The sequence below is a fragment of the Poecilia latipinna genome, unplaced genomic scaffold, assembly GCF_001443285.1.
Source record: "Poecilia latipinna isolate Pla-1442-1.1 unplaced genomic scaffold, P_latipinna-1.0 Scaffold844, whole genome shotgun sequence".
Classification (NCBI taxonomy): Eukaryota; Metazoa; Chordata; class Actinopteri; order Cyprinodontiformes; family Poeciliidae; genus Poecilia; species Poecilia latipinna.
The window spans coordinates 122233-146942 of NW_015113460.1; the positions used below are offsets into that span (position 1 = coordinate 122233).

The window sequence follows — 24710 nt, forward strand, 5'->3', positions numbered from 1 at the left end:
CACAATCCACTGTGGCGCATTCTTAACTTTTCAAGATGATTTCTGACATGTTTTTAGTGCTTGCTCCAGCAGAGCTGTGGAAATCACCTCTGGCCCGCCTGGCTTCCAGAAAGTTTCAACACTAGTCCTTTAAGAGTAAAGTAGAATGCCAGAGGAGCGCCGAGAGACCTGTGGAGGTCACGGGCGTCTGCTATATTTACCGGCTCTGTAACCTGATCCGTGGCATTCTGGACAGCCGTGCTCACACTATCTGTCCTCTTGCTCTGTGGGTCTGCAGCGTCCTGAGTAGCGCCCCTATTGCTTTCTGTCCATAGACCCAGCTGCTCTGAACAACAAGGGTGAGCCTTCTCAAACCTCCATTTATCTTCCTGCAGGTAACCTGCTTGGTTCTGGTCTCAACTGTTTGCTCAGCTTTGTAGTGATCTTCTATGAGGAGCTGCGCTGAGGGTTGGGGATAATATTTCCAGATTTTTCTCGCTTGAGTACAAGAAGCTTCGCTTTAAGTACGATGGTAATAAGCTGCTGCATGTTTTCTTTCTAACAAACTCGACTAAACTATCCTCCTCGTGTGAGCTTTACAGGAGCAACTTTCTTAGATTTGATTGTAGGATCTCAAGTGTCCATCCCACTCTCTAATTATCGCTCGTTCATTTACAGTTGAATGTGTCTGCTGTGAAGTTAAGCTTCTAGCTGCTTCACTTCTCTATTTATAGGACTTCCAGGCAATATGAAGTTCCTCACACGCTATATTTGTCATCCATGGAAAGGTTTTCTGGCGTGTTAGCTGTCATTCTGCACATACAGTGCCGTGAAAAAGGATTTCCTCCTTTAGATTACGAATTTGTTTTAGAACGTAAATGTTTCCGATCATTAACATCTGATAAAGTAGTAAATGCAAACTATTAATTAAAGCAAAAAGGTCTTCAAACCAACCTTATGAAATATGAGAGATTAATTCACTTGTGGTTAAATCATAAATTAACCAGAGTAAACCACATTTCTTCTGGTTCAGTTTCAGTGTTCACACTCAGACTTGGTTACCACTAGAGCTGTAGAATCAAGAAATCACATCAAGTGAACCTGTCTGTCTGACAACAGGTAGGGGTTTAGCCTTGATTTAAAGGAATTCAGTATTTCACAATTTTTTGTAGTGTTCTGGAAGTTTGTTCCAGATTTGCGGTGCATAGAATCTGAATGCTGCTTCTCCATGTTTGGTCCTGGTTCTGAGGATGAGGAGCAGACCAGAAGCAGAAGACCAGAGAGGTCTTGAAAGTTGATACGACGACAACAACTCCTTAATGTATTTTGGTACTAGATATTCAGTGCTTTAACAGACATATTTTATGATCTATTCTCCAAGGCAGAGAGCCAATGAACTGGGGTGATGGGCTCTATCTTCCTGGTTTTATTGCAAACGCGAGCAGCAGTGTTCTGGATGGCCCTGCTTCAGAAGCTGTTCCCTCTATCTAAAGCAGAATGTCTGACCATCAGTTTGTAACCTTAAACTCCATCACACTTGGATTAACACCCAGAAGTGCACTACTTTCACTCTTTTTCATTGTATTTGCTTTACACCCCGATCCTGTGTTCTCACTCACATGTCTGTGTTTTTTCACAGGGGTGATCTCTGTGTTTAAACTCTGGGGTGGCATCAGTAGGATGAGCTGCCCCTAAACCCATGAAGTCTGACGCACACTGCTACAAATACAGCAGGTACCAACTTCCCAAACATAAATGAATGATAAAAATATAAGTAAAGCGTTTTTATCATTTATACTTCAGTTTTTAAAGTTGATCAGAGTTTCTAGGAGCCCAGGACTGTTTATCTGGAGCATAAATACGAAGGGGAACAGAGTGTATTTCTTTTAGGCTGGGATAGGGCCCCATATTTATCTTGCCTCTACACACAGTGAGCCGGATTGGGACAAAAAGTTTTAAAGATCACCGTTAGGAGAACTGCAGCAAAGAGTAGCATCGTCTTCTTGCCAAGTTTCTATAACAACTGTCAGACACTGTCTACATGGCAACCAGTTGTTTGGGAGTGATGCCAGAACGTCTGCCATCACAAGTGTAATGTCCTAAGACTTTAACTAGAACGTTGTGCTCTGGTCTGATGAGACTCAAATTGTGCTTTTCAGTAGCACTTCAGCTGGGTTTGGCTGAAACAAAGGTTTAAAAACTTTAAAAAGCACTTTTTGTTCGCTGATATGTATGCTTGGAGATCTGTGATGCTGATGCTTCCAGGGCCTTTTTCTACAAAGGCCCTGGAAACATGCTTAGTGTGCGAGGCACCATGAGCTCTTGAAATGGCTGGAGATTCAATGGTCACTTTAAAGGCGGTGAATATGTTCACAAACCCTTATTTTAGGTTACATATTGTCATTAATTGGCAGAAATTAGTTTTCTGATTTAGACATTAAAGAGTTTGTATTTTTGTCAAAAAAAAATTGTTGTTCATGATATACTTTTTATCGACACTGCAAATAAACAAAACCCGGTCCAGCCAAACAGTCGGTCAATATAAGCCGTGTTGTAGCTTAGAACGTTGGATGAAAAGTAACAAGTTACTGCAGCGACATTTCCGTCATAATCTAGATGAGACCCAAAAATACCAAATCCTCCAGGTACAGCAGGTCACTGAGAGCGCTGACAGGCTGGATGGTTGAATGAATCATCCACCTGATGGTTTCAACTGATGTCAGCAACAGCTTTGATTAAAAGCAGGATTCGTTTTTTTCAATCATTGAGGACACATTCTGTAAAGCTGAAGATTACAATTCTCTTGTCCAAATCACCTGTACTTGAGAAGGTGGTAATAGAAGTTGTCAGGGTTATTGTCTCTAATCTTTTGTAACATATAACATCCATCAGCATCAGTAAGTGGATCAGCAGAGATCGATGAGCTTTTTAATTAGTAACGGAGTGTAAATGACCAAATGATTGAGCCAATGAATAAAGAATGAAGTTGGTCATGTGCCGAGGGTGCAGCAGCAGTAACTGCAGCCCACAGATCCTGTCCTCTGCACTGTAGTCACGGCCTCGTGCGTGAGTCACCAACAGATGGTGATAGTGATAAATGCTAATGGCCTTCTTCCCCTCCAGGTTCTTATTGTTGTCAAATCTAGGCTGTGTAGTGAAGACTGTAGCAGGCGGAGATTCAGGAAAATTTGAATGGAAGATTTTGAGCATGTGTTCTGTTTTTCAGATATTTAAAGGCCATTTGATGTGAAGTCTGTTTGAACTCAATTTGCCTCCTCTTTGAAATTAAGACATATAGGCAGGCACCTGCTTAGCAGAGTTGGTGGCCTAGGTAATGTCTGTTTCTTACTCAGAGGTGGAAGCAGTTTACTACTTTGGTGACTTCTTTAGGAAATAGTTGCGTTAAATTTTATTTGGTGTTGTCAAAGTAGAGAGAGATGAATCCTAATGACACTTTTGACACTTTTTAAAAATAAAATAAAAAAAATTAAAACAATGTATTCTTGTCTTCCAGGTCACAGTTAGATGTTGCGTTCTGTTGGTCTTTTACATAATTTGCCATAATACACATGACATAATGTGGAAAGGTCTAAGCAGGTGAGAACCAATACGACCAGTTAGAATTTATGTCTTAGTGATAGTCAAAGTCAATGGTGGAAACATACTCTCTTGAGCCAAGCGTGGCATAAAGCTGCACCAAGTAACATGTTGCTAATGAGAGATGGGTTTGTAAATCCACAGGAGCCCAGTTGAGCATCTCAGTGTAACAAGAAGATCAATATCATGTAATCCACCTGTCAGTGTTCTTATGTTTGGCTCAATGGAGGTCTGGTCGATGAGGTGAAGAAAAGGTCGTTTTATGTGAGACTGGCTGAATCAGTGCCACGGACGTGTTTGTTTAACAAGACATCATCGCCTACTGGCAACTTCAACCAGATGTTGTGATAGCTCTGTACCTGTCACAACTCTGTAGGTGAAGCAATGTTTTTCTTACATATTGCTGACTTATAAACTGTGAAATTAAAGCAGCCATGCTGTCTAAAAGCAGAGGTGGTGGGGCAGATCACCAGACTCGGAAAGGCTCAAAAAACAGAATCAAGCAATAAAAGTTAAACCAATGATTTTGTAACAGTTATTTTTACACTTTATTGCTTATTTATGGTCTCCTTAGAAAGATGTCATAGTAACGTACCTTCTGGAATAAAAGGTGATTTTCTAGCCATAAACCAATACAATGTTTCACAGTGTTTCCAACCGTTCTCAGGAGCGTCAGACTGAGAAAGAGTTTGTATTTATACTCAACAAATGTTCAGTTCCAGTAGATTTTTGATAACTCTGCCGCTAGTCTGGAGGAGCTGAGTGGGGCAGGGGTGTTCTGTGAGGCAGAAGCTCAGCTGGAGATTGCAGCTCCAAGTAGGAGGTTTGTGCAAATTGTTAGGGCTTTGTGGGGGCAAGCATTCAGGCACCCCGAATGGCTGCTGGGGGAGATTAAAGGATTTCTCAAACTTGGATGAAAGAATCAAAGCAACACTCCAGGTATGTTCTTGATGGAAGAATAACATTATAACACAAAATAAAGCTCAAAAAAGTTGATTGGCTTTTAAACGGAAAAGTTTTTACCCAAGTTTTCGGCACCACTTTTACGCATGCATGCTTGCGCACACATTTTAGCGCTCTTTATTTGGAATCTTTGTAGATCAGGCCCCAAGTATAGCTTTTGGGAAAGGCATCCAGGAGGTGCATTTGAATAAACTACAAAAGTATTATAGCAATATCTGCTGAGACATGAGAACAAGTTCAGATGTTTTTATTTATTTATTTTTTTTTTATCATGCACAGTGCTGTTTGGGTAAAACCAAAACAATTACATCAGAATAAACAGCTGCTGTCAAAGCACAGTAGGGGAGGAGTAAAGGTCTAGGCTTGTTTTACAGCTGCAGGTCCAAAGTGTCCTGCTGCCATTGAGTTGACCACAAACCAATCTGTTCACCGAATGTAATCTTAAATCAAAAGTGAGGCCTTCTGTGTCATATTTTTAGGTCATAATAACCTAAAAGTCAAAATAACTGTTCTGTCAAAATGAGTCATAAACAAGAAAAATAATCAGTTGTACAGAACAATATGTGAAAAGAAAGACATAAATCAAGGTGCCCTGAAGCCCCAGTCAAAGTCCAGACCTCAACCTGATTGAAATGCTGTTGTGGGAATTGTGCAGAGAGTTGTGCAGAAAACAGTGTCTGCAAACCTCAATGAATTCATGCAATGTTGAAAAAGGAGTGGGTCAAAATTTCTCCTTGACATATAAAATTTTACTCCGTACAAAAACGACTACAAATAGTTCTTGCTTCTGAAGGTGAGTAGAATCTGTTGAATCATGGGGTATTCTTGGTTTACACTTGACTTTGTTATTTGAATAAATAATGATAGTGAGGAAATCTGTTTCTAGGTCAAACCCTTAACTGAAGCAGAGTTTAATTCTATTTGGATGCAACTCTGTGTCTATTCAGTTTACCATTTAGTTCTACTTTTTATGGTATCACTACCGTTTCAACTCACTCTGAGCAAATATTACGGTGAGAAAATATTAAGAAAGAATCAAGATTTGAAGGTCATGTCTGCTCTTCTGCAGTTTCGGAGGACCAAGATTTAAAAGCCATTGCTGATAATGTGATATTTATCATTGGTTTGTGCAATTTCACATGGACATGGAGTCAAATTGTGGAGTCATTTTCTTCTGTGACTGCCTTGTTTAATCTGAATGAATTTACTTCTCTCTCTCAAATATTTTTGCGGATGAGCTGAATGCCAAATGCAGTGTTAATTTGTCCACTAGTTTCTATTTTTTCTTGGTCGTTGGGTAGATTCATACTAGCCGAGCATTGCTCTGGGATCCAGTTCCACATATTGAAAGTGAGGTTCGTAAAAAGATTTGGGCCTAGTTCTCTGAAACTTGCCCCGTAGGTGAAACCTCATCTCTCCATCTCGATGCCAGTAGGCAGCTGCTACAAACTTCTCTGGAGTGCACCATGCAATCATCTCTGCCACTCAGTTGAAATATTTTTAATAGCGATGTCCTAAAATCTTGGTGCACCCATTACATCTCTTATGTAATGGGTGCCAGTGGTCTGATCTCTTTTTTCCCCCAGCTGTAGAGGCTTGCTGGTCAGAAACCTGTAATTTTCTTGGTCTGAAGAAAAGACAAGAACGTAGCTACCAGTCAGCAGCTCTGATAGGAAGTTTAAATTGGCCATAACTTGTTGCTACTGTAGCCATGGTAACTGCCAGGTAGCACTACCTCAGGGGAGGCTGAAAATGTAGAATAGCCAGAATGTGTAAGTGTGTGAGTTTTTGTTCCTGTTGTAACATGTGCAATTCATACACTATAGTAATTATTTTTCAAATGCAGTGTGTCTGTGTTCCAGTTCACTGCAGTAATGTACAGTCGCACCCTCTGAATACTTCATATTGTCATGTTACAGCGAAAAACTCTATGTGGTTTATTGCCGTTTTATGTGCCAGCACATAACTGCAAAGAAAAATAAAAATTATACATGATTTTAAAAAATGTTGACAGGTAAAGTAAAACAAATCTGGCTCTACTCTAATACCTTAAATAAAACTTAATGTTACTAATTCCTTTCAAAAGAAGGCTGGCAGCCTACTGGAAGAAAAGCCCATGATAAGTCTGGAGGAGTTGCAGAGATTCTCTGCTCATGTGGGAGAAGCTGTACATATGACAACAACACTCTACAAGTCAGGCCTTCATGGTTCTGTGGGAATTAAACCCTTATTAAAGTGGCAGTATTATGAGCTTTCCTGGCACATAGTGCCATTTTATAGCACTATCAAGTAGCTGTGTTACTTAGGTTGTTATAAAAATACTGTACATGTCAAACATAACTTCACAATTTGTTGACTTGACAGTTGATCATCTGAACACCTACAGGAACTGGGTTCTTGTTTGATTGGAGACAGCTCTGGGACTTTGAACATGGTCAATATATAGTCCTTAGACAGGTGGACATGTTTTGTCTTGGTGAAACACTTAATGATGGATGATATAGCACAGTGTGGTACTACCAGAATATAGCTAATCTGTGCCTTCACAGCATCATTGGTCATTTTTATCCTCTTTCCACATGATGATAATATGTGGTAATTAATGCAGAACAGCGAGCCATCACTGAAAATAACAGGACCCCACTCGCCAGTCCCACCCTTCAAGCATAGCCATCTCTGCTCCGCTCTGCACATCATGGGACAGGGAGCCTGCAGCAAGGCTGAAGCCAGTCACTGAGCCACCCTGTGGGTGAGACGGGGTGCTGTAATTAGTCCAATATCTGTCTCCAGATGGCAAGCGCAGATGTTCTCTCATGCTTGGTACACAATATGGCAAGCTTTATTCTACTATGGTTATCATAAGCAACTGGAGCCTTAATGATGTGTGTGTAGATTTCCTCTCATCTAAATTGGTTCTAACTAGTGATTGGTAATTATTAGTGTATTTTTATTGTGCAAAAATGGTTTTTTTTTTGTAACACTTTATTTGAAGGGGGGTGAATAAGACTGTCATGACACTTTCATAAACATGACATAACACCTGTCATGAACATGAATAAGCACTTTTAATACAAAGTTGACATTATTCAAAATGTCTTTATGTCAACTTGACATTAACCAATAAATCATTACTGTTTAAACTTTACCTTTAATAACATAAAGTTACCTAATTTTTAAAGTGCAATCAGTAATACTTTTATAACAAATTTATATCAGTAATGATTTCTTGGTTAATGTCAAGTTGTCATAACAAAGACATTTTGAATAATGTCAACTTCATATTAAGTGTCATAATTTACCGAATGACGCTTTATGACAACAGTCATAAATATTCATGTTCATGACAGGTGTTATGTCATGTTTATGACAGTGTCATGTCAGTCTTATTCAACCCCCTTCAAATAAAGTGTTACCTTTTTTTTTTTTTTAAATAGCGTGATTAAAACTTTAGTCAGGGCAATTAACACTTATTCAATATCAATGTGATATTTGTGAAAAAGGTTGTTATTAAAAGTGAAGCCAGAAGATGACTTTGTCCTCTCAGATTCTGTAACATTAGAGTCCACATAATTCTTCCTTTTTGTGTCAGAATGCTAAAACCAAAACAACCCTGCCAAACTACAGAGGATCACTCTACTTATCTTCATCATCTGGCTTCATCTGGTTGAACATGGCCTTCTTCTGCGTATGTTGGCCTGCCTCCATCCGAGTGCTCATGTACCTGGTTCGGATCCATTGGCTGAATTATTGATGAAACCTTTTGATGTTGAAAAACAGATTGAGAGAGACCATAAGAAAGCTATGCCAATACGGAGGAGAACATTCTGAGGAAAAGGAAGCCCACTCTCACAGAGCTATGAAGGGAGAGCAGGAGAGCATAGGAAGCAGTAAGAGAGGCGAGATCAGAGCAGAAAGAGCGAGGTTAAAGAAATCGGAGCCTCCCTGGATGAACTCAACACGGATCAGCAACATCAGATACTTTTATTTATTCAGATGCTTCTGCACATGTGAACAGGAGCCTCTCTGAGGCTTTGCTGCAACACAAACACTCTAGGCTGCCAGCCATTACTTCCACCTCACACACGGACTTCACCTGGAGAGACATCTTGATGGTTGGTGATGGGGAGAAAATATTCAGCTTGACGTGTCAAAATAATCTGTTTAATCTGGATTTAAAGTTAAAGTTCTGTGAAATAAGGGTTCTTGTTGACTTCTCCAGTAAACAAGATTTAAATCACAAGGGAACGTTTTCCATAGCTGCATGCACACAGCCCCATGAGTTAATATTTTTGTTGAAACACCTTTCCCTGGAATTAGGCATCTTTAAATCCAGTACATCTCTGCCAGTCTTTCACATCTAGACAGACCTTTTGCTGTTTCTACTCGTTGTTTGCCACGTTGCTCCAGATCAGGGATAGAGAGCAGCTGTGAATATCAATGTTCAAGTGTTGGTAGAGATCAACAAGTCTAGGTCTAGACTTTGACTGGACACATGAATATCAGGGGTTTTTTTTGGGGTTTTTTTGCTCCGTGAATATATAAAAGTCTGCTAAAATCGCAGCTTTGATCACAATGTGAAATCAGAAAGAGCCAAGAGAGAGAGAGAGGAGCACTGTTGGAGTGAACTTGTGCTTTTTGGGTAATTACACGGATCATATTTGAAAGAAGGCAGACATTTTAAATGCAAACATTAAAAAAAGGTATAAAAGCATTTTCTCAAATTGAAAATGTAAACTCTTGATATTTGGCATTTTAAATCCTGCATATGTACTGGTGTGAACTAGAGTAAATCTGCTGGATATGAAGAAGAGAAACTGTAAACAAAAGTATCAATATCCTCATGCTAATATCAGTCCAATACTAATACTCACCTTGACATCGATAGCATAGAGATATTGAGATTGATATGCCCAGCCCCATTATGCACTAATATGTTATACTTGTGTGCATAAAAAAATCCAAAATGACAAAGTGGAAGGGGTATGAAGACTTTTTTTTACAAGACACTGAAAATTGCAGCCCTGTGTCTTTTTTTAAATGTCACAGTTATAATGCACCTGGGCTAATCCAGAACTACAGGTTGGAGAACTCGGGTAAAAACTGACTCTTAGATTTCAGCAGGAAGACTGCAGTCAAACCTCGATCTTTTTGCTTTAAATACCTTTCAAGAACTGTGAAGCTGCGATATTTCTGGTGTGTGGTTGCCAAGGTTACTAAGTGTGTGGAGTAAGATCTGCAGTGCCAGGTCCAAGTTTTTGTCAAGTTGCCAGCTGTATAAATGCTCCAGTTTGCTCTTTCAACTCCCCAGTGGGCTAAGGAAGAGATTCCCTCACCTTTCACCTGTCCTTCCAGTCTTAATCCTGTTCCTGCTGTATTTTCAAACAGTCATAAAAAAACAGCTGGATAAAAGCTGATGTGCTATGAATATTGGGAGGAACTGTGCGCTGCACTAATGTGATCAGTAATAAATGTAGGTAAAGAGGCTCAAATATTGATGGAATCCTAAAGGCAGGGTGATGAGTGTGTGCATGGGTCAGTTTTTGCTTCGGATGATGCAGGCTGACAGCAGATGTGATGTGATGGCAGATAAATTCCTGAATCATTCGTTCAGAGCTCAGGGGAGGCGTGGATGAATAATGGCCTGACTCCTGCCTGCTGTGTTGCTGTGGTGTTTGTATTGATCCCATTGTTGCTGATGAACTAATACAGTGCTTGTGTCTCTTTGCTGTGTCTGCAGTCGATGCAGTCTTTCAGAGGCTCCCCCTGGCTGAAAAACCAGCAGCAACAGCAGCATGTCCCGCGTCTCCTCCACCCCCAAACGCTATGCTGGCTCCTCCTACACCAGCCACTATAGCTCCTACAGCCCCTCCCTGACCCCGGGCCTCAGCACCTATAGCGAGCGGGACCGGCTGTCCACCTACAGGTCCCCCAACTCCACTTCCTCCTCAGGATACTCGTCCAGCTACCTGAGCAGCTCCGCCGCCCGCGGCCGCAACTACAGCGCCTCCTCGGACCCCGATCGAGACCGGGGTCGAACTATCCCTCGCACCGACATCCTCGGGAGTAGCAGCAGCAGCATCAACAGCCGACGGAGCGAGAGCCTCAGCAGAACCCCCGTCAAGAGCTACGGAGCGTCAGGTCTGAGTGGGGGGTCCGCCTACTCAGGCTACAGCTCCTACCAGTCCAGCTACCTCGCTTCTTCACCGGCGGCCTCCAGCATCTCACTCAACAGAAGAAAGTCTGTTTCCCAGAGTGACCTGAGCAGGGACTTGTCCTCCCTGAGCCTCAGCGATGCGTCCTCCACCTCCACCAGTGCCCTACGGAGCTACCACAGTCGAACTAAAAACGTGCCCGAGTCGTATGACATAGGCTCCAGACCGGGCAGCTCGAGCCTGTTGCGGAGCTCCACTCAGGAGGCCTTCAGTAGCAGCAGCAGCAGCAGAGCATATAGCTCCTCGGCATGGGAACCAAGCAGCAACGGGATGTCTGACACCCCGAGCAGGAACTCCACAGTAAGTTCTCTTTTCTTCTTCTTCTGCTTTTACATGATGTGTGCTCATCCAGATATGATCAATAAGCAAGCTGATGGAGGCTGAATAGAATCCAAGCTGCGGTTTTTGGCACTGATGTCCTCTGCACGGCTCTGCTTTTGTTTCATTGAGTTCCCATGTTTTAAAGGAAAACTTAGTGATACTCACATTGCAACTGGTAGAAGTGTTTCTTGACCAGGTGGGGGCGCTGTTGGTCAAATCACTTTGAGTTTCCCTTGAGTACCAAACATATTGATTTACTTGACTTTCTGTGGAAATATTTTGAACCTCTAAATAGAAAGTCCAGATTGTCCCACCCCCCTATATTACGTGGAGTAATTGAGTGTGTGTAAGTAGCTTCTTTGGGTACTGATTCTATTCAGTACCCATAGTGATAAAATAACCTCTTGGACACTTGATGCCTGTTAAAGCCAGCAATTATCTCACTCTCTGCTTTCCTGAGTGAGCTTGGTCTATAGGCCACTCTGGCCTCACCGAGTTCAGTATTTATGAGTTTCCTTGGCAAATATGAGATCAGTCCCGCAGGGTGGCAACATTGTACATGAAAGAGTTGGAAAGCAAGATTTTTTGTTGTTGCTTATTACAATTTTTTTATGATTATTTTGTATGGTTTTTTTTAACATAACTTTGTTATTGTTATTTAGTGGTATCATGGGAGCTTATGTGAAAATGTACCAGACACAACTGAAATTAATTAATGTTTGCCTTAGTCATTTGTTTGGATTTATTTAGTTTCATCTCCAATGTTTTCTTGAGATAAAAGTCTCTCTCTCTCTCTCTCTCTCTATATATATATATATATATATATATATATATATATATATATATATGTGTGTGTGTGTGTGTGTTTTTATTTATGTATCATGTGATTGCATGCTTTTATTTGATATTTTAATAGCACACTCATATCAGTTTTGATGACTTATTTTCTTTACCTTCCTGGAAGTTGTTACCTCCTCAGTTTGGGTCCTCTCGTGACAGACAGGTTAAAGGCAATAATTTGCAAATATATTAATGACTTTCTGTCTAGCTAGCCATTCCTTGAGCAAGGTGGCACTCTGGGTATTGTAGTTTATTCTGTTTTATGGATGGATGATTGTCCGGTGAGGGAGCTGTCTGGTCTGTTGCCAGTGTAGTAGAATTGATATGTTTACATTTGAGCTTTGCACATTATAAATAAATGTTGTTGACTGTTATGTGAACTGAGAAATGTCACCTGGTGGTCTGTGTAAACAAGAGCTGAACTTTAGGCTTCCAGCACATATTCAGAAGCAACACAGCGTGTAACAGAAACCTAGTGTGATTTCCTTGTTGAGTTGCTAAGAGTGTGTGGTGGTCCTCATAGAAACCTGGTAACAAGCATAGCTTCAGGCAGAAACTTCCGCACGTGTCAAAAGCGTGGGTTCACTGCACACGTGTGTGTAGTGCAAATATATGGGTGACACTGTGTCACGCAGATTAAATGGGTGGTTGTTAACTGTGTCCTGTCCAATATTTTGTGCACTGTCCCACGCTGATGAATTTGATGGTGAATCTGAGGAGACCAGTGGTGGTTGCTGACTTGTGACTGAAGACCATCTAAGAGATCTGATCAGCCACTGTACGGCTGGTTCCTGAAACCAGAGCTGGGTCACATCAGGTCAGCCATCTTCAAGAAACCTATTGAAGCTGGCTTATTGTCTGGGTTTCAACCTGATTGTGAAGATTCAGCTATTTGTCCTTTTGGAGCCTGGAATGATTATTCAACAAGTTATTTCAGCTAATCTTAACTGCAAGAACTATGTGTTAACTAAGAACTGTGTGCAACACAATTTATTCCTGGTGGAACTTGATTAAAATGTTTATCGAGCTTACTGCGGTTGAATCAAAATTCTATATAATCGACAAAATAAGCAATATTCTCAATTTAATTCAGTTTAATGGCTCATTAAGAGGCCACCACAGTGTTGAATCAATGACCATTCGGGGAGTAAAGGCTTAATAAAGACCTTAAAGCTTAAGAATATTCAAAAGCTATTTAGTAATGATCATTAAAAATAATCTAACATTGAACACTCCATTGATAAGTTAAAACTGTTATTGTCAATAGAAACAATAAAATTAGCCAAACAAATGCACTTTTTAAAAAAAAAATTACTAATATTATATTAAACATTTCACTTATTATGGACTAGTGGAAAGCAGAATAATGTCAAAAACCTAAACAAAACAATGAACTTCCTGTATGGGAACAGGCAAAGAAACAATGGCTGTCGCAAACTGGCTTAAGCAGGGTTGAGAAACAATGGCATGGTCAGCTTACCTGGACTTCTCTGAAAAGCAACAGCTCTCCTGGTAGCTCAGCCCATGCCCTCCTTGGTCAGCCGGCACAGTAACAGGAGTTTGGTTCACCGTATTTCAATAAAAAGGGAAGTTTTCCCCTTACTGAAAAAAAAGCTTTTGCTTGGCTGCAGATGGCCTTCATCCAAAAAACTTCCAGCTGTGCCCTCTCTCAGGAGGCTTCTCCTTGATTCTTTTTCCTTGTTGTGCTTCACACCAACAGGTGACCCTCACCAGCTTATTCAAGGCAGTGTGCATCTCTCCATGGTGGTGGATTTGCTGCTGCAGGACATATGAGCACCAGACAGCTGTACCACATATTGTTTCTCAGCCAAGACCAGTCCAAAATGTAGGGGAATTTTCCAAAACTCTTAACAGCTACTTAGATATATTCATTGGGAAAATAAGCTCATTTGTCCTTTGTGGATTTTAGCACCTTAGCAAGTAGGTTCCAATTAAAAACCAACAAAGCACTTGGATCCATTTTCCACAGATATGATTGTAGATTGTGTCATGTTCACATTCTATACCAACAAATGAAATTATGTTGTTCAGTTTCAACAGGAGCACACAGAATAATAGTTTAAGCCTCAGTTTAGTCAACTTGTTTAAGACACAAGGTACAGCAGAAAATGCCTTCCATGTTTAAGGAAACAACTCGTCTTTTTGAACATATAATTATCATTTAGTTTAAAGATGCAACTCACACAGGGGTAGAGAGTTAATTAATTTTAAGCTGACTAATCTCACATGAATTAGAGTTGCTGATCCAGACACTCTCCACTAGCAAAATAGTAGGACTAGCCATCTCCAGGCCATAAAAAACAGGAACATTTTAAAAAGGCTGGTTATAGCCTTTAGTATATGTTAACATTTAAAGAAGTCTGTTACAAATATTAAAATAAGAATGTAAAAAAAAAAAAAAGGAATAGTGTTCTATTTGCTTTCAGATTCTGAATTGATAAAGAATTAAAGGATATTCTTCCTCATTTGTACAGGTTCCACTGGCAGCAAAACAGCACCACACAAAGCTTCCACTACCTTGCTTGGCAGTGAATATTCTTTTTGTCATTGTGGCTAAACAGCACAACCCTTGTCTCGTCTGATCAGCAACCTTTTGTCCATGTGGACAATTATAAATTACAATGACTGAGCAATAAACCCATTTCCAATCTTGTCCTAAATGAAAATCTGAACCACATCTGCTCTCTTCTGCCTTTTTTTAATGCCATCTTGTCTAACCATACATCTTAGCAACTATCACCTGTCCTAAATCACACCTGTTCCACTCCACCTTCAGTCCATTTTTCACTTCCCTTGTGCAGTATCTGTATTTAAACTCCTCCATCTCCGTGTTTATACCACTAATACGTAATAGATGTCTCAGTTTCATCGCTCCACAAAAGTAATTGAAACGAGTTTATCAACCACTGTTTGTGAAATACATCCAGTTCTCTTGTTATTTTTTCCCACTTTCCAGAAACTGCAGTCCATCTAGTCATGCATCCGCACAATCCTCCTCTTCTCGTTGGAACATGAATGTTTACAGCCACATATACCAGGATTGAAGACTATCCTAAAATAGGTTTGGCAGAGCCAGGTAAATCCAATCCTGGTGGTTTCTTAGAACTTTGCTGAGGAAAAATAACAGCTGCGTGTGCTGTTGTGCTTCAGTGATGAGTAAGACAAAGTGGATGACACAGCTATCTTTGTTTTTTTCTGCAGATTCATCAAATCCTCTGATTAAACCTGGTCAGAGTCCATCTTCTTGATGTTGCTTTAAAATTCTTAGAAATTGTCTAATGATTAGGTGCAGCATTCAGACATGGCACCCAGGATTCAGACATAGCACTCCCCTCCAAGAAATGCAATTTTTTCCTATGATGAAAATATTTATATGAAATCTGATTCTGATTATATTTAACCTAGATACAAAAATAATTCCTTTTAGTCAATTAGGAATATAGTTATGAGTTAACAACAGCAACAGAAAAAGACTATCGGAATTGGTTATGAACCTATGACCTCATTTGACATACTGTAAGCAAGTAGGTGGAAGAGTCGGATTTCTTGGTGATCATGCAGGCAGAAAGACCAGTTCTGCAGAAATAGCCATCAAGTTTATATGATGCTCAGAGAAGTTTCAAGAAAAAGTTATCAAAACAGGCATTCTGCTTGTGTTGCATTACTGTGTTGTCAGCGAGGAGAACTAGGAGACACAGCTCTACCAGGTTAATCACATGGTGCAAAGCAAATACGAGCATGAATGTACCTTTATTTGATTAGCAAATTATGGTGCATTCGTTGATATCTGTCTTGGAAATTTCCAATTCATCAGTGAGCTGTGAATACAGTTTCTCTTGAAAAACCTCCCTGAGGAACAGTAACAGGTTCAGTTATACCACTGACCGAGTAGAAAATCTCCAGGATCCCAGATCAAAACAGAATTTGTAATGCCTTCTCCCTCTACCACAACAACAGGCTCATTCCCTAAGTGAAAAGTGTCCTCTGTCTTACCTGTCAATGAGTTTTAGTGTTGAAGAAGGTTTGCAATGGTCTTGTTTTGTATGGTGTGTTTGAGAAACTAGAGGTCGTCAAAATACTGCATTTATTAGGTTCACTGTTGGTGACTGTAGAGTATATTCAGTATTTTATGGAGAAAGGTGTGAACTTATGATCACTTCTCAGCACCCTTGAAAAACTGACGAGCTACAGAAAAAAATCTGCTGCCTCCCCTGGTGTACAGTAGAATTCTCAAGTCACTCATATCTAGGGGATGCTGCAAAAGCTAACAGTACTTCACCACATAAAGTCACATGTTGACAGCCACTAGACTTTCCCAAGACTTGGCTTTTAATGCCAGGAGATCACATGAACAATGTCTATTACACTGTTGTATTAATAATAAATGTTTATTAATGACACCTATTTAGACAGTGCAGTCATTGGATGACTTTGATTCAGTCTGACAATAATAAGAATTTGTGCTACTTTTCGGATCCCCTCATAAATTGGGCTACATTTTTTTTTACTTGTTTAGAAATAGGCGATTGTATTCAGTTTTGAACATCAGATTAGGAATTTTGCAAAAAGCACTACTGTGATATCACCTTGGTGTTGATAGTAGTGTGTCAAAAACAGTGTTAAACTTTTGGTCCCACTTTCTTCCTTCAGCTTCCGCTGACAGGCAGTAAGACTAAGGTGGCTTAGCTGGGTGTAACATGTCTTGATTTTTTTTTTACCTCGATTTGATTGTTTGGGCCTTGTGTCTAGACTCTCTGTTGAGCAACATTAGCAATACATTTAAACTGTCTGACTCTCCATTCTCCCACTTGGTCAGACAGCTTATGGTTTGGTTTAGGAAAGAAAAGCCACAATCTGGCTCATGTTTGAGCTTTTTCTTTGTTCTCAGGCAAAGAGGGTCAACATTTTATTGGCTGAGTTTTGTAAGCTGTTATTGTGAGTCTGTTTGATTGGGTTTGTAGGTCAGAGTGTAGACAGTCTGTGAGGAAACCTTACACTTACATAGCTGAGTAGGGCTTTGCACAGCGCCACTTACTGTGCGTACCTGTACCAAGGTCCTGATGTCCAGGGTGGCACACTATTGTTTACACTGAAAATATAAAACTGCACGTTCCAAGTTCTATTATTACACAGAGTACTACTTAGACATGTACACAGACTCCATCTAGTTTATTCTTAAACTTATTATCAAGTCCAGGGTTACTGTGGCAAGAGCCTGTGCAGGACTTTCTGACTTCTCTTCTTCTTGTAGAACTCTACTTTTCCTGTCAGTACATCTGATTCTGACAGATGGCGTCGTCTGCTGTCTAAACATCTTGAAGTCACTTCCTGGGTTCAACCAAGAGTTTCTGTCACAGAGCAGAGTCTACTTGTGCACAGCATGTCTAGCCACCAAATTAGGGCTGTTATGTCACCCAGAAACGCCTGGCTACAATACTGTCAAGGATTGATGAAGGTAGATCAGTGTTTGTGTGATGGCCCAAGGACCTCTTAAGTAGTGACGCAGACTAATGCAACTTTTGTGACAACAAAACAAACAAACATAATTCTAAACCATTTGGCTGTTTTGTCAATCCCAGCAGATGTCATGAAGGTCACCATACCAGAGAAATCTGGAGAGCAGGTCTGTTTCTTTAAATGAATCTGACTACAGTAATGTCAACTAAAAGCCCAAGGAAAGAAGGGATGGATTAATGCAAAAAATTTGGGCCAATATTAATTTCTGATATTAATATTGCTGTAAGGGCAGATAACCAGTATTTACCAATGCTAATTTTATAACATTTTATAAAGACAGCTTTAAAAAAGTGCCGTACTGCATCCATGTCACAATCACATGCTCAAACATACCACTTGGCCACCTCGTTTCCCCCCCTCAAAACATATACATAAACTGTAACAAGATAGAAATGAATGTTGGTTTTTAATATCAACCCAGCGTTACTTAATGGATCAACACTAGTATGTTAAAATGGCAAGTACCGTTATCACTTTGAATACCAATGTATTGTGCATCCCTAAAGAAAAGTTGCGATAGAAAGTGGTTTTGCTCCAGACAAACGTAATGCTGTTAGATGGTCATGTTTTCTGGCTACTGATGTCTTAGCAGTTACTTGTGTCTTACTTCGACAAAACTCAAGGACTAGAATCAGCAGCAAGCTACGACGTACAGCATGGCTATCCACAAAAAGACGTGCCTTAAAAACTAAATACTGTTCATGTTTGCTTGTAGTTAATCAAACTATTGTTCCAGTCACCACCCCACACCACCTTACATAATACACATAGAAAAAGGGTCAAGTTCATTCCTTCATAGAACACTGAAGACCTGCTTTGGTTGTAAGCTTTTGAACAGTTTAATAATTACTGTTATACCATCAGTAATGTAAGTGATAATATTCAGAGTTTTGTTTCAACTTTTTGTCTCTCTCCGCTTCATAATTAGCAAATAAGCTCATTATTTATAAACCAAATAACTATTTAAAGAAAGAGATGTTTTCGCAAAAAATCCTTCTCTCTGTTATTTCCATTTGTCCCATGATTGTACAGCATGCTTCATTATCTTCTGGTACACTGACAGAGTGTTCTGTCCTGAAGCACGACCTCATACTGGGATCTTCAATGTACTCCCAGTGAGGCATCACTTAGCCTTCCATAAATGACTGTAAAATATGTTGATCTCCTTGAAAAGGAATCTGTTGCTCATATAAGCTATGTGATGGACCAACACAGAGTGGCATATGTTTACGAAGTAGAGTGGAAAAGATAAACTGATTTTAGCATTTTTTTACATAGATCTGGTCACTACCCAGTGTTTGTGAAGGTTTCGAATGCATGGAGGAGACTGCATGGAGGTTAACAACAGGGTGAACTGAAATGTTAGTTTTCTTCCACAGAGAATTGTGTGACTTTTAATGGCAATAATCTGTTCTGGATTTGGTTTAGAGTTATCGGGTTAAAGTAGAGTGCACGCATGTACATATTTGTGAACTATTTTAAAAACCACACACCATTTTATAAATATTTAAGTTGCAATTTGTGGTCGTGATATGACAAAATGTGGAAAAGTTTAAAGGGGAAGTCATCTTTTCCAAGGTCAGATAATGTGAATATATTGGGGAAGAGCATGTATCCAAAGGCAATTGTAGTCTGACATCTGTTAGATAATATCACTATGACCTGCTTCTTGCGTCAGATATCAAACCAGACATGGACTCTTTGCCCCCTTCTGATGTTGTAGTTTTCCAGCTGAGAGATTTAGACATTGGTCTCTCGCTCTCTCTCTGCATGTCTCTCTCTCTCCCCCTCCCTCACTCACACAGCCTGCTGATGGAATATGCTCCTTGGTTATTTGTTGTGTACACACCAGAGTCATGGTCACAATCTTGCAGGGTGCATGCTGCATTTCCTTCACTTTACACATGAGTTCAACTAAATTCATGCACTCTCACACTATGCTTGTTGTATTGAGAGTTCGATCATGTGATTAATTCATGCAGGGTAAGCAAAAGGCTGACATTATCAAAAGTTTGGATTTCCCAGTATGATCAGTCAGTGTAACTGCCAGGAACTGGCAAGTGAGATACAGCACATTCTGTTGATTTCTTTCATTAATAAGAATCGTTCCTTAGGAAAATTCTCTGAATCAGCAAACCTGTCTAAACACCATGTACCACAAGTTGAAAATGAAAAGAGAACACCTAATGAAGTCAAAATTTCAGCCAGGAAGGTCGAGATAGGGCCTCAAGCAACTCCAAGTTTAGTATTCAACATGGCTGCACCTAACAAAAATGTGCTAAAGGCGGCTTAAATTAACTATGAGCATTTCTGATGCTATCTTTAGACCACTGGAATGTGTAATGGTATTAAATACCTACATACTTCTGAACATGTTCCATTTGTATTTTAACTAATAAGAGAAATACACTATTGTCAGCTTTGTTTGGGATAAGCAGTTAGCCACCAGGATTATTAGCCAATCCCATTGTTTTCCATCTTGCAACTATGAGGTTTCCAACGTAGGTGTGACGTTATTCCTGTCTCCGAGCTCCAACCTCTAAGATAAATCAAATACAGCTTTAAAAAGCAAGTCCTTCTGACTCAGATCCAACCTCTGTCACCTCGTCTCTTAACTCACTTGTTTACTTGCGTGGGAAAATTTGAGCACTCAATGATACTTTATCTGAGACATATTGATGAGTGTCCTCTTGACCCAGGTAAACAAGTCAAGAGACAGCTAATATCTTTTGCTGTTTCATCAATGTGTTCTGGTGTCAAGTATACAGTGTTTTCCAAGTTAACCTTTCGCAAGAGCTACTCCTATGTTCAGCTCACACAGAAAAAAGTTTAAATTGATTATGTTTGTAGCTCACCATTTAAACTCTGCTAAATATCTAACCCAAGCACGCAATTGTTATTTTTCTTTTCTGATTCATAATGTTTTTCATTGGTGGTTGACAATCCCGTCATCTAGCATATCATAATTTTTTCCTTTCTTCTTTAATAATAGGAAATGACATAACATGGGCTCTGTGGCAATTAACACGTACCTTTAAGAGATTCAAAAAATTCTCCTTACCTGATCCGACCAATGAAACAACAGTGTGTTTTTATTTTTTGGAGGATATTTTGATTAAATAATATTCCTTGTGTACTATAGGAGACCAAACAGGCCTTGGGAGGGGAGCAGCGTGTAACATATGTCGCTTCAACTTCCTGTTAAACAACACCTCCGGTTTTGGGCAGCGCGCTATGCCTTTAGAAGAAGTTGTACACAGAAGTGTCAACAGTTCTGTTAAAATTATCCATGGCTAAATACCAGTAACCTTTTCTGTCTTGGAACACAGCAGTTGTCCCAATGCGCCATGATGCTCCTATGAGTCCCCTTAAAAGGGCAGGGTAATTCTTCGGTCACCAATCATTTCTAGTCACAGTCAGAAACTTGGGTTTGGAAAATATTACTTTTTCCAAAGTGTATTCCCTATCTTATTGTCTAAAAGTAGCCTCCTTCCTTTATTATGACTTTCCTTCCTCACTTCCCTTCTGGTGTCCTTGATCATTTCAAGTGTACATTATACCACTGAATACCGTAGTTTTTTTGTTTGTTTGTTTTGTTTTTCATGAAACCTATAATCTGCTAAATTAAATAAAATAAAATGATTATTGATTTTGCACTTTTGATGATTTATCTCACTCTTCAGTGTCAGAGATGTTAATAAGTAAAAAGTTTTGTCCTTTATGTCTGGGTAAGAACAGCACCTTCAATAGTTACATTTAAATTTTAAATGAACGTACAGCTGAAACCTATGTGATACAGACTGCTCTTGGACAGTGTTGGAACAATGATCAACTTGTTATTACTATAGCCTGAAATAAACTCCCACTCAAGCCTTGCTATTGTTTGGCCAACTGATGAGTCACCCAAGTCTGAAAAAAGACTGCCTCTGAAGATGCAGAGTCTAATTTTAAAACCACTGGACCCATCTATTGTGCCCAACATTTAACTACTCTGTATGTTCTCATGGTTCTCCAAGGGTGATAGAGGTGAAACTGGTAGTACTAAAGGTGTCTTAAGTAGAATTCATATATAAACAAAGCAAATTATCCTTAGAGCTGATCTGTCAAAATAAAAAATAAAAAAAACAGAAAGATAAGAAGTTGAAGAATTGATCGCTGCAGCAAACCAATTCTACTCAGATATGGGATAGCTTTTTTTTTTTGGACCTACATGACTTGATTCACCTATCCATATTTTATCTGTACTTGGTATTTGCCGGTCCTTGGGGAGTCATGGGAGGATAGGAGAGGGCAGGTACCCATCTCCAACAATCGCTGGGCTAGAGGTGGTGTACACTAAGGACAGGCCACTAGTCCATCAAAGGGCAACACTATGACAATCTGGACAAACAATCATGTACACATACACTCATACCTAACCACAATTTGGAGTAAATTAAGTTAACAGTCATATTTTTGGTTTGTGATAGGAAGCTGGAGTACCAGAGAGAACTCATGCAAGCACTTGAAGAGCATGCCGACTCCATAAAAAAAAAGCCTCAGGCTGAGATTTAAAACCTGGACCTTTTTAGTGCAAAACCATTAAGTCTACTTTTTATTAAAATGTAATCTGAAGAAGAATTTCCAGTTATTAGTTTATCCCTTCAAGGTCAAGACAAGTTTCCACCAAGGGCACAACAACCTGTAATTAAATTTTGGGGGCATTAGCTGTTTTCAGAAAGGGCCATGTTGATTTGTAAAGGTTTTAGTCATTATAAAATTTAACCATTTTAAAATATTTTTTTTTCTGTTACTGGTTACTCTTGATTACACACTTCATATTAGATAAAGTGAGTCTTCATCTAATATTACAAATTTTTTGTTCTATATAAAAGTATGAAAACACGCAAAAAAAAGAAAGAAATACAAAAGTTTTTCACAGCGCTGCCCCTTGTATGGCTTTGTCTTGGTGGCGCATTTTTCTATAATAGTCGTTTCTGCGCTCAGCCTGGAGGAGATGAGTAGTCTCCTTGGACCCAGCATCAGTACATCAGCTCATGGAGATGATGTGTGACGTAAGGAGCATGTCCGGAGGCGGTCTCTGACGTTTGTTGGAGGCTGACTTTAAAGAGGAGGACCTGCAGTCCTATAAAACGGAATCAGAGCCAAATACGCGTCTATTGCTATTTCCAGACCAGCTTCACTGAATGGAGACGTACAGTGAATGATACAGCAAGTCTGTTTTTTGGACCTTTTCTCTGGTTTACACGCTCCTTTTACCTCAGTGTTATTATAGCGTAGGTACTGCTACAGGTTCTGTGTATTTGGCGTGATTTGTGACGTCTCTACGTAATGTTAGTGAATGAATGAAAGAGAGCCGCCGTGAGTTTTTCATTAAACGCGTGAACGTCGCGAGACCAGACAACGACAAGCAGCGCAGGCTTCCGCTGCCGCTTGAACACGAAGCTCCGGTAGAAGACGTCTGTCCTCCCGCCGGCATGCCGAGCATGCGACAGTCCTACACGGTCACAGTGCCGGAGGAGCCTCCCGCAGCCGCCTTTCCGTTTCTTAAGCAAGAGATGCGCAGGAAGGGCAGCATGTCGGGGTCGGTGCTGGTGTCAACGTTCGTGGGGCTCCTGATAAATCAAGCAAAGGTAAGACGGGGGGAAAAAAACTTCACAGGCTCTGCTCAGCAGTAGGGAGAATTATAGCTGCTTTGTGTTGAGCTGTTCCTATTTGTGAGCTCATAAGGCATGTCTTATGACTGTGTGAAATATGTTCTTGTGTAATAACTCGCGTCTCGGTACACTATCTGGCTGTAGAAGCTCACTAATTTCTCACATTCTGTTAGGCTGAGATTCATGTGTGGAGGTACAAACTTTGGTGTACTGTGCATGTCACTCGATGTAAAGTCCGGTCACCAACACTGGCCATGAGAACGTCATGGAGTCAGTTGAACGCACAAGTGAATCTTTTTGCAGGGGTAAGCCGCTCTGAGCTGTTCCAGGATCAGTGGGCCTGCACAGGCAGGTCACTGCTTATATAACCGCACTGTAATCCCTCTCATACACCGCTCCTGTGTGCCTCTTGAAGGGAAATAAATACAGATGTGACCTCCTTCTCGCTCACGTTTTATGTATGCTTTGCGTTGTTAATGATATGTGTGATAGCTCCCTCCGTTTGTAGGGGAGACGCAGCTGAGTGTTTAGATGAGTAAAAGATTTGAGAACATAATGTTCAGAGAACCGGAGCTGTGGATTAGGAACATGCTGGAATACGCTAAAGTGGAACCAGATGGCTGATAACTGGGTTAATTTCAATGTATATATAATTTGGCTGAAAAGATAAATCTGACTTTCTCCATCTTATGTTGACAGATGCGATTTAAATGCATTGATTGTTAACATAGACACCAGAAGCTGCATTTTGTTTGTACTTTTCCTGGCAAAAAAAACGGAACAAACCAGTACATAAAAATGCTGAAAATGTGATCACCTTGCAGCTGAAAGAGTGTGCACTTGTGTATGCATGTGACCTCCAGGACTACAGTGTGGAGTGGAGCTCCTTTGTGTGCCAGCTTTTGTTATGTAATGAGAAATTACATTAGAACACACTTCAGCGCTGGCCAGGCGCAGCAGCTTGGCACGTTTGTCTATTTTACTGTCACCGTCTCCCTGTCCTTCTGTGCCCCTTGTTTGTCCTCTGTACCTCCTTCTCTACAAGCCTCGGCATGCACGTTGACAAGGAAACGTGTCCTGAATGTCTCTCTGCTGTCTGTGCTTTTTAAATGGCTGCTTTTTGCCGTGTGTGCTCGCCGGTGTCACGGTGCACCAACTCTGAAGGCTCCAAGGTTCAAGCCAGCTGTCTGCCACAGCTTTCCGACATATCCTCCACAGAAGTTCATTGGATGCACAACAATATCAGGTTATTTTAGCTACATTTGACCTAACCAGACTGTTTCTCTGGATTGGAGCTAAACTGATCAGAATTTTATGATTTCGCTTTAGGAACAGCATGATTTTTTTATTTTTTTCTGCTTTCCTCCCATGAACAGTCACTTTTCCTGCACAATTTACATAATTTCATTGCTCATCACAGTATGAGTGTATATAAAATATTGCAATCCCGAAGGACTGACTGGATGCAATATTTGGTAAATGTTACAGTTTGCAGCCATGTACCAGAGTTCACTTGCTTTAATTGGCCAGTTGAATGAACTTTCTCCATCTCTTTTGTGCAGATCTGATTTAGATCCCAGTGATCAAGATCATTAAAGGCAAA

The 24710-nt window shown here is 40.2% G+C and overlaps 1 protein-coding gene across 9 annotated transcripts in view; it reads left to right on the top strand.

Moving 5' to 3' along the window:
- usp2a (ubiquitin specific peptidase 2a) overlaps window positions 1-24710 on the top strand; it is a 43777-nt gene that overhangs the window by 5904 nt on the left and 13163 nt on the right. For 2 of the 9 annotated variants that reach the window (XM_015047816.1, XM_015047822.1), the window contains exons 2-3: window positions 10277-11051; window positions 13633-13758. In XM_015047816.1, the coding sequence (XP_014903302.1) occupies window positions 10332-11051; window positions 13633-13758 (846 nt within the window). In that variant the 5' untranslated portion in view covers window positions 10277-10331. Of the gene's footprint in view, window positions 1-233; window positions 375-1618; window positions 1714-10276; window positions 11052-13632; window positions 13759-22596; window positions 23084-24710 lie in introns of those variants that run through there. The other 7 variants (XM_015047818.1, XM_015047817.1, XM_015047819.1 and 4 more) reach the window with 7 other exon arrangements.